Source organism: Chinchilla lanigera, unplaced genomic scaffold (assembly GCF_000276665.1).
Source record: "Chinchilla lanigera isolate Chin_1 unplaced genomic scaffold, ChiLan1.0 scaffold00093, whole genome shotgun sequence".
NCBI classification, from domain to species: domain Eukaryota; kingdom Metazoa; phylum Chordata; class Mammalia; order Rodentia; family Chinchillidae; genus Chinchilla; species Chinchilla lanigera.
The window spans coordinates 5532087-5541953 of record NW_004955494.1 but is presented as its reverse complement, the minus strand read 5'-3'; the positions used below and the strand labels follow the sequence as shown (position 1 = coordinate 5541953).

The 9867-nt window shown below is 41.4% G+C and overlaps 1 protein-coding gene across 1 annotated transcript in view; it reads right to left on the bottom strand.

Annotated features, from left to right (window-relative positions):
* Positions 1 to 895: 895 nt before the first annotated feature.
* Positions 896 to 9867, bottom strand: part of Dgki (diacylglycerol kinase, iota) — a 421640-nt gene continuing 412668 nt past the window's right edge. The window contains 3 exon segments of the mRNA XM_013505028.1: positions 896 to 2530; positions 6485 to 6584; positions 7705 to 7741. Of these exon segments, the coding sequence (XP_013360482.1) occupies positions 2414 to 2530; positions 6485 to 6584; positions 7705 to 7741 (254 nt within the window). The 3' untranslated portion in view covers positions 896 to 2413.

Here is a 9867-nt window from a genome sequence, read left to right as displayed (position 1 = left end):
CCTTCCTTCCTTCCTTCCTTCCCTTCTGGAAAGCCGAAGTCCTGCAGGTGTTTGCTATTCCACAGAGATCGATCATATATTGCTATCAATAATGTAGGGGCTCTAATTTCTTTCTCCTCTTTCTTAAACCATTTTCAGATGCACCAGGGCACTTTTAGTAGTTATACAGTGGCCCATAGCCACCTCTCCCCTCATTTTCTCTTGTGTTATTCTGAAGCATTTGGACAGAAATGCCACATGGTAGTTAAGGAAAAGTCCCTCATGCCAGCAGTGGCAGTTCAGTCACTGGCTGTTAGGCCGAACATTTGGCTCAGTCCAGAAGATGGGAGGCACCATTCAAAGCCAGATTCCACTCTGCCTTAAGGATGATATTACATTTCTGTCATCACAATATTTCCTTGACAGTCCCACCAGCTGAAAAACTTCTAGTAGAATCCCAGTGATTCAATTCTCCTGGACGGTATTTTTCCCAGCTTCTGGAAATGATCTACTGCAATCCCTCCTTCCCTCACTGTAAAATCCAAAAGACAGTTCCAGTCCTGCAACTGATATATGGCCACAGATGAGTCATAGCCAGCTCCTTCTCCCACAGCTGGAGATTATGCCAATGATTTGAGTCTGAAGTGGCTATGGAGAGACTGTGGTAATAAAACCCTCATCCCTGAAAGCTTGTTCTGACTTAACATAGTGTATCATATCTGCACTTTTAAAATGATGATGTGTGACCAACATGTGATTCAGATAAACAACATGTCACTATTGGGCCATTAAATTAAATGTAGAGAAATGATCCCTTACGGTAACATGCAGAAACACTAGGGAAACGATTTTACTGTGTCTAAGAGCAAAATGGAAGAAAGCTCAGGAAACATCAGATTTATCCAAAAAACAAAACTCTTGAATACCCACTTTTATTTTTGTCTTATGCTCAAATATTGGGACAAAAAAATATTTTTCCTCCTGGTATTTTAGTTATCACTGAGTCCCACCTGGTCTATGGCATGAGACAGGGCAATTCCACTAGCAGACAAGAGACTGCTGGTTAGACTTTTACAGTGGTTTGCAGTGAGAAATTTCTGATAGGGGAAAACAAAGTCAAGAAAGGAATATATTAGGCTGCCCATACATGGAAAATGGAGTTATCAGATATGACCTCAGGACCTGAAAAGTAATAGGTGAAGCATCCCCTAGAAAGAGCCAGGCATTCTGGAGATCTGGCAGCGGGATTCATAAAACAAGACTTGGTCCTTGGGTCAGAGCGTCTTTGAAATAAAGAGGAACCAAAAATCTAGAAGGAAAACCCAAAATGAGACCCTCTCACCATGGTATCCAAGAGTGTACGGTTATTAGCCTCTGTGTAAAAGTCCAAGGACTGCTTCTTGCTCAAGTGTATCATCTTGACATATGTTGCTACTTTTGCTTTTGCTTTTTTTTTTTTCCAAGTCCATTAGGCAGCTTTCTACTATCATTCAACAAGACTAGAAGTAAACCTCATAAGTGCTCCATTTCCTGTAACCACACTTACCACACAGGCTTGTCCCCTGCAATTTAAACAGCACTCAAACTCGAGCAGCTCTGAGAACTATCTATGGGTCTTTGTCTAATCCTTTGCTCATCTCTACTGCAGCAAAAGGCAAAGATGGCTACACATAGGCAGTACGGAGCTGTACAAGCAGCCCAAGCCGAACCGTCCTCCATGGTTATTGGCAACGGCCCGGCTGCCTGGGCCAACCCTGGGTAATGGTGACCTCTCCGAGGTACCTCCAAGCACAGACAGCTCCCGTGCCACCTCATGAGACCTCAGAGATAGAATGCACAGGTTGACTTTAGCCATGTGGCACTCCTCAGCTCCTACAAAATGAAACAAAAGAGTCATCAAGTGGTCTTGGTCTTTTTAGTCTTGGAAATGGTTTTACAGTTATATTTCTGCAGGACATCCAGAGGGTTTTAAAAGACCTTCAGACAATCTTGTGGTCTTCAGACTCAATGTAAAGAGAAGAGAGAAAATCATAAAACTTAGGTTGATGAGTAATTACAGTAGAACTGTGTGGGGAAGGAGAGAGATGGACGTGTAGGGGAGGAGGGAGCAGTGCCATTTATACAAACATCCTTGGAATCTTTAAAATAAATTATACAGGTGAACACAGAAGTTCATGCTACTTGCTGGAAGCAATAAGGATCAAATTTTGTGGAACTTGTATTCCACAAATCTCCAGGTAGCCTGGCTCCTTCTCACTGGGCTATCATGTTGTTGGACATCTTGGTAGCCCTTAAAAACTGGCGGCACGGTCTCAGAGATTCTTGCAGGAGACAGACGTATGGATTCCATCAGCTTTGTCCTCAGGAGCTGCCCGGTCGCCGGGAGGGCACAGGTGATACGCTCGCTCACTTCCACTCTGTCCACCTACCAGGGTCAGACAGCAGTTTCCAGGTCCTCATGGCCAATGCCCTTATAGTTCTGGCGGCTTTCTAGGTAGGCAGCCAAATCTAGGTCCCCAGCCTGCTGTGCTCTGTCTTGCGGTGTTTTACCCTGTTGGCAACAATGACAAGGAAAGAGATACACATATTTGGAGTGAGCTGTTGTACGTACAATTCCTATTATCACAGAAGCAGAGGTGTCCAAGGACTACTCACTAATAACGGACCCCCCCACCACCACTCTGGTGTTTGATGTTCCAGCATTTATAAGACACTTTCAAATCTTTTCCATTTGTATAATAAGCATGACAGCAAACATATGAGATTGGTGAGTTAGAGAGTTTATCATTGTAGAAAAGTAGGGTTTATATCTCTGAAAGCAGAAGTGCCCAGAATTTCTAATATGGCACAGTGAGTTTTAGAATCTAGATTCTTTTTAGGAGCAAGAGAGAGAGAAGACACTTCATCACAAAACAGGAAAACAGGCATTCAGATTTCCAGCTTAGGTTTCTATCACACTAAGCGCCGAGAAACAACTGCCAGAGAGTGCGCAAGGGTTATTCACAAGTAATCAGAAAGGTTTCCTTTGTTGGTTTCCAAGCATTCTATTATATTCTCCCCAATTTATCACTAACTACATGAACTTCAAAAAATGTATTAATTTCTAAATACAGCGTGATGGAGATTGACTAAGGAAATATTGGGAAAGGAGAAAAGTATGAACAAGAAAATAAAAATTACCTATCATCCCAGTAAGCTAAGAAAATCACTGTTAGCCTTCTACTTAGTAAATATTTTTATCTTCTTATCTCTATAGATAACTATGGCTGGGGATTTAGCTCAGTGGCACAGTGACTGCCAGGCAAGCTCAAGGTTGTGAGTTCAATTCCCAGTACCAGGAAAAAGGAAAAAAAAAAAACTCTTATAGATAACTATTTCTATAAAAATGAAGCCATACCTTGTTTACATAGTTATATGAGCTTTTTCCACTTACTATAATTTTGTCATTAAATCTTGTACATCAACATTTTAAATTATCCTATACATCTTTTTGCACATCTGTACATACAAACACAAATACATCTTTAATGTACATTTGTTATGTGTTAAATGAGTGAACAGAAGTCATCAACAACAGAAGGGAGAATGCCTATTCTTTTAAATGCTTGTAGGAAAGCACTCAAGGGTAAAGGGCAACTGGGATGTGGGAAAAGACAAGGGAACGAAGGAGAAATTTTGTATGTATGTATATACAGGATAGTTAACATGGTAGTTCTACTGTCTTCTACTTCTTTGCTGAAAGAAACTGTCAATGAGTCCTTGATTGTTCAATATTGCATGTCTCTATCTGTTTTCATGAGAAACCACTTTGAAGGTATCAGCATGTAACACAACAAGCATTGTTAATTTCCTACTACTTTGTTTGTAACTCCGTATTGTCTGTACTGTTCTTTTGCTATTTTGTAAAATGTTGTCTGTCTGTTAATGTGTTCCTCCTTTTATTTTTAAAATAAAAAAAATAAATGCTTGTAGGTGTTACTTAACATATTTAACCACTAGCTTAAGGTTCCTATAATAATTTTTATCCAACTTTTTACAGTTTTGATAGTCTCTTGTCTTTAATAATAATGAAGCTGTTATTCCCAGCTTCAAAACATTCAAAGTGGTAGTCTTGTTGGAGGGCTCTGAGTTGAGTTTTAAGGAACTTTTCTCTAGTAAGAGAAATTTCCCGGGATACTGTTTCTATCCATAAAATTCTGAGAGGATCCAGGAGTAAGTATTATGTTCACCTTCAACCAAGCATTAAGTTACAAAATGATAGACCCTAAATAAAAATGAGGCGTAGCTATATTACTTCATATGGAAAGATTTTTTAGAACATAATATTGATTGAAAACTTATGTGAGAAGTAGCATATGAACTATGACTTCACCTAGTTTTTTAAAAAACAGACATGTCTACATGTGAAACATGATCATTAAAAATATTTAATAGTATTTAGGTCTAGGTTGTAAAATTTCCAGATACTTTTGCTTTTTTGTGTGTAGTTTTCTATATTGCTGGCTTTCTGTGTGAGAATACATTATATATATATACACACACACACACACAAATAAAGTAATTTGCAATTTGCAAAAAGTACACTCCTACGTGAGACAAAATGGAAATCACAAAGAACCTTGAGTCCATTTATTTGATTTGGAGACAGAGAAAGATAAAAGAGGTGTCCTGCTCCCCTGCCAGTTTGTAGCTCCTTCTAGTGCCTGTGTCCCCTCCTTTGCTTCTCCCTGTCTGAGCTGAATAGAGGAACAGCCTCTGGTGGGAAGAGGGCAGCTGTCCTGCTGTTCTCTCAGTGGCTCCAGCCAGGCCTGCCTTACCCCAAATGGTCTGGACTGATCCTGCTTATGACATGTGTGCTTCTCAATTAAGTTCAATACCCAAGCACCTACACGCAGTAACATGCCCAGCTGGTTATGCAGGAGGCTGACAGACCAGGTTACAGCTTAAGGGTGTTTGACAGGTCTAGGGAGGAACAGGAACATCCAGATAGCAGAGAAACCCTGCATTACAAGTGGCTGAGGAAGGACAGAGAGGTCCGCTTTACAATGTGTGCTACAGGCTGAAGACTTTCCAGGTATAAAATTGCACATAGGCACTCTTGTCACTTAAGTCTAATGGAACTTCAATCATGGATTAGGCTTCCTAGTTATATGCTGATGGGTCATGGCCACAGCCATTAGCTCTAAACCTGTTACTCATAGCCGGTTTAATGAAAGCCCCATCTACACATTAAAATTCTTCTCTGCAAGTCTCCATGGTTAAGTGAGTGGTTGGCTCTTGGAGTCCACCCAGGGTGCTTTAAAACTCTGAGCTTATCAGCATCCTCTAAAGGGTTGGTCATCAGTATAAATGCCATATCTCCTGGCTACCTGTCTATCTCTGTCTCTCAAGGGCTTGGTCCTAGGACAGCCCCACTACACTCCCACTCCTTCTTTCTTTGTCAACCCTCTCTCCTGGGTGTACTCTGTAAATTGAATTACCCCCTATGCAACCCAGTAACATCTCTCCTTACACCATTCACCTGAACCCAGACCTCTTCTTGTGGGTACTTTCTGATCGGCACGCGTGTCATACTAACACCTTCTGTCCTCACTACCTTCTTAAGACATCTGCACACTTTGGATCCACGTTCACGTAACTTTTGCTGCAAAGAAAATCACATACTTCAAGCCACACTTGGCCCTAAGTATCACTGTGTGGCAACAAAACCCATCATACAAACCGCACATGAAAACCATCTTGTTAATTTGTTTTCACAATGTATCCAGCAGGGCAATGGGGAGTTCTGTCCCCACAGGAAACCAAGTCACTCCCTGAGCTGAATGTTACAAGAGCAAGACCAAGGGAAACTCAACTTTGTTCAGGTTTTCGTTCTTGCATAGTCAGGGTTAGTAATCCCCACCCTGTGGGATTTTAGGGTTAAATTTTTAAGAACTAATTCAAAGAAACAAATGGGGAAAAACTTTTAAAAAGAAAAGATAAACACAGACCTACATAACTACGGCAAACTTAAGACTGCAACCATTTTGAAACCAGGGCCCACCATCTGAGAAGCCAATAGGTAATCACACTGGCATCCTTATATAGAGTCTCATAACTCACAGATTTTTAAACCACACTGGATTTAGTACTGAAAGAGGAATCCAGTGGGACCTCTGAGTCGCCATGCCAACATCATTGAACGTGGTCTGGACACTTCTCCTAGGGCTTTGGATCTCACATCTGCACACCATGCCATGTTCAGCAGACAACCCCAAGGTCCCAAGGCCCCATGTGCAGGGGTTTATAAAGCACCACAGGCAAGTGCTCTATGTGGTTCCCTTTGTGCTTATATGTTTAAACTGCAGTTTCACTAAATGAAGCACTCTATTTTTTCCTCCTTTTTTTCAGGTCCCCAGGCACTTCCATGAGTATAGAAAGGATGTCTGTCCTGCAGACACAAGTGAAGGCAGTGGGGCCAGTAATCTTGCCGGGGGAGGATGCTCGCGTACGCCCAGCCAGTTACCTTGGTGTCCGTCTTTCTCAGAGACGCTCCCGCATCCACCAGAAGCTGGCACACGGCCCGGTTCCGCTGGCAGGCAGCCTTGTGCAGTGCCGTCTCACCCCTAAATCAAAGACGGGATGAGAGACCACCCATAGAGGGGTGGGGACAGGCGTGCGGGTGGAAGTAGTAGGGACAGCAAGGGGACCTGTCCTCCCCTGTTGCTGACTGGGGTGCTCCTCAGCCACTTGAGCTGGAAGTGGCTAAGCCCAAGACTGAAGGGTATATTCTGGGAAGACAGGTCAGGGAGATTCCAAGAACACCTTCAGTTATTCATCCATGAACTGTGTTTGTCTCCAGCCTCAGGAAAGGTTGACTAAGCCAAACTACTACTGCTTGAATTACAATATACTGAAGGGTGCTGTGAAACACAGTGATGTGCTTCAAACACTGAAGTGATTCTCTGTGCATCCCTTTGGGAAAAGCATGGAGGACACTCAGGGTAGTGCACAGATCCAAGATGCATAAGTGATGGAACCACTTGCACCTATGACAATGGAAGGTGCTCTATGTGGATCAGCTCTACGGCCTAATGGCCAGTGTCTCCTGTACCCAGTGTCCCCACGGGGCCTCTGTTCTGCCCATTACTCCTTCTGCCCACAGCCTGTTAGCTGCTCACTGACTCATTCCTCTGAGAATTCAGAGGAATTATCATTCACTTATCATTTTACCCCTTTTCAGATTTCCTTGAAATTCTCTAGCGGTTCCCATATGGCTGTCAGGGTTAGTTATTTGGCCTTTCCTTGTTTGCGTTGGTGGAGAGATAACTATGTTGTAGACAGAGGAATAAGGAAGTTGAAATCGAACATTATCAGGTTAGGAACCATCCCAGGGCTGAGGACCCTTTGAGCACCATGTTCTCCAGTGGTGGGTATATATAAAAGCAAATGTATTTCTTTAAAATTCTCAGCAGTCCAAGATGCACTGGTGTAAAAGGATCTTGCTTATGGGACGTCTACCCCATGACTAGCATCGACCATACATGTAATCATGTGACACTCATCGTCAATTTTTATTGTGCAATTTGTCATTCAACAGATTAGCCCCTCAGAACTATAAATACAGTTAAAAGGGGACTTTTTAATCAATGAAATTAAAATTACTCAATATGCGGAATAGATTAGATCCTTCTAGAATGTTCTGAGGGAAATATTCTAGGATATGCAATGAAAGGCAACACTCACGTTTCACTGTCCGCCATATCCAGTAACTCGGAAGGTCCTAAATAAGAAACAAGCTACACATTAAAAATAAGCTCCAAAATGAGCCATAAACAAAAAATCTAGTCACAGAATTAATATAGTGTAATTTTAGAAAGAGTATTCTGGTAATAGGGATAATAAAATAAAATAAAAATGTAAAAAGGTTACCTATGGATCATCCATTTCTCAATCTCTGTGAGCAAATGTATACAGAATGGGAGATCCAAAGGATGATCTGGTCTCTGCTGTCAAGAAGTTTTCAACCAAAATGAGGAAATGAAATGAATTTGGATGGAAAAACTGAAAAATAATGAAATGGCTAACCAGATAGACCAAAACCAAGAGAAAGGGGTTTGGGGGCTACATTTCTCATTTTTTAGCTGGATGTTGTAAGATTAAGATTTTCCATAGCATAACATGAAAACCACAAAGCACAGTACGTACCAATCATCCTAACACTTTATTTAATAATTTGGGTAAAGTTAAAATTTCTCTTTTGAGACAAGGAAGAAGTGTTATGTAACAACATAAAACAATTATAGAGGTAGCAACTGATAAGAATGGAAATATACTACAAGTTTTCCTTTTCTCAATACTCTGTTTACTAATTCATTCATTCACTCTGGAAATACTGCATAGAATGTCTGTTCCTCCACCTTCAGACCATTGCCTCCCTGCCTATAATTTCTTACCCCATCCAGGCTGAGACCCTCTCCCCCAATAAGTCTACTATGACCCCACTCTGCATTTCGCCTTAAACACCCTGCCTTCATGACTCCTCTCTTTATATAATGATTCTATTTGTCATCCTCACATGAGTAATATCATTATCTAAATTGGTACCATCCAAGACAATCACATTATCAAATATGACACATCTCAAACTATTTTTTACAGCACCTGTTGACTTCTCTCTTTTTTTACATCTAGATACTAGTAAACCTCTAGAAGTTTTGTTTATGCTCTGCCCTCACTGTCCTTCCTTGGTGCCTTGCATAGATCCTGATGCCAGGCAAGTGCTTTACTATTTAGTTGAATGAATGAATGAATGAATGAATGAATGAATAAGTGTGCTTGGAAATGCCCAGACATGGTTGTAGGCATTGGGCATCTTAGTCTTTAGAAATATGATCCTTAAGATTTGCTCTCTGTATTGGTAGAGATCATTACTATTGAAAACTAACTTACTGTGCATAATGTATTGAGAAGGCAAAGAAACACTCTAACCAAAAAAGTCATTGCTCAAGGAGATGATTGTAATTATGAGATCTTCAACATCCTCCTGGCCATCCAGAAGCTAAACCATCTTTGCCTTGTTTTCAGATCTACTGTTCATTTGACCCAGAAGAATCTTCTCTTGCAAATCCATTCCCATTTTTCTCTTTCTCTGTCTCTCCCCTTCCTTTCTTTCCTGCTCTGTCCTTCTCCTCCTCTTCTTTCTCCTTCTCCTCCCCCTCCTTCTCCCCACCCCCCATGGTGACACTCTCAATCTGACAAATAAGAATTTCTAATCAGCCTCTGCCTGGAATGTTATCAGCCTGCAGAAACTGTTCTAAGAAAACAGAAGGTCTTATATTGCCTAGATTTCCAAGTTTCCATACCCCATTTCGGCTGCTTGCTCCCAAGTAGCTAATGAAGTTCACAGTCTCTCCCTTGGAACTATCCTTTCTTCCTTTGTTGCCAAGATTCCATTTCACTTCTTCACATAAGCTAAAGTGGTAACAATTTAGCAGGTATTTCTCAGTCTGCCCCAGCTATAAGAGTCTGGTCCCCGATGGGGCTCATGTAGAACAACCTTCCCTTTCCTAAGCACACACCTAAATCCATTCGTTAAAGCCCAGCTGGTGACAAGATCCTTTAAAAAGACCATCTTTGACAGAAGGAATGGATCCCTTCTCAGAACTCCGGGGAGGTTTGGTTCTACCCTGCACTATGAATTCGCCTTTCAAATGTTATTGCTTGTCTCCTTAAATTACTGGAAATCACCTGAGCATCCTGTGGAATATACTTTCTAGGAAAGATTTAACTCGATCTTATTCCTCAGTTCTGTGACCCTAAACACAAATGACTATCCTCTCTCCACCATGCACACACACACACACACACACACACAAATGCTTTGGGGGTAGTTAAGGAGTGAGGTTT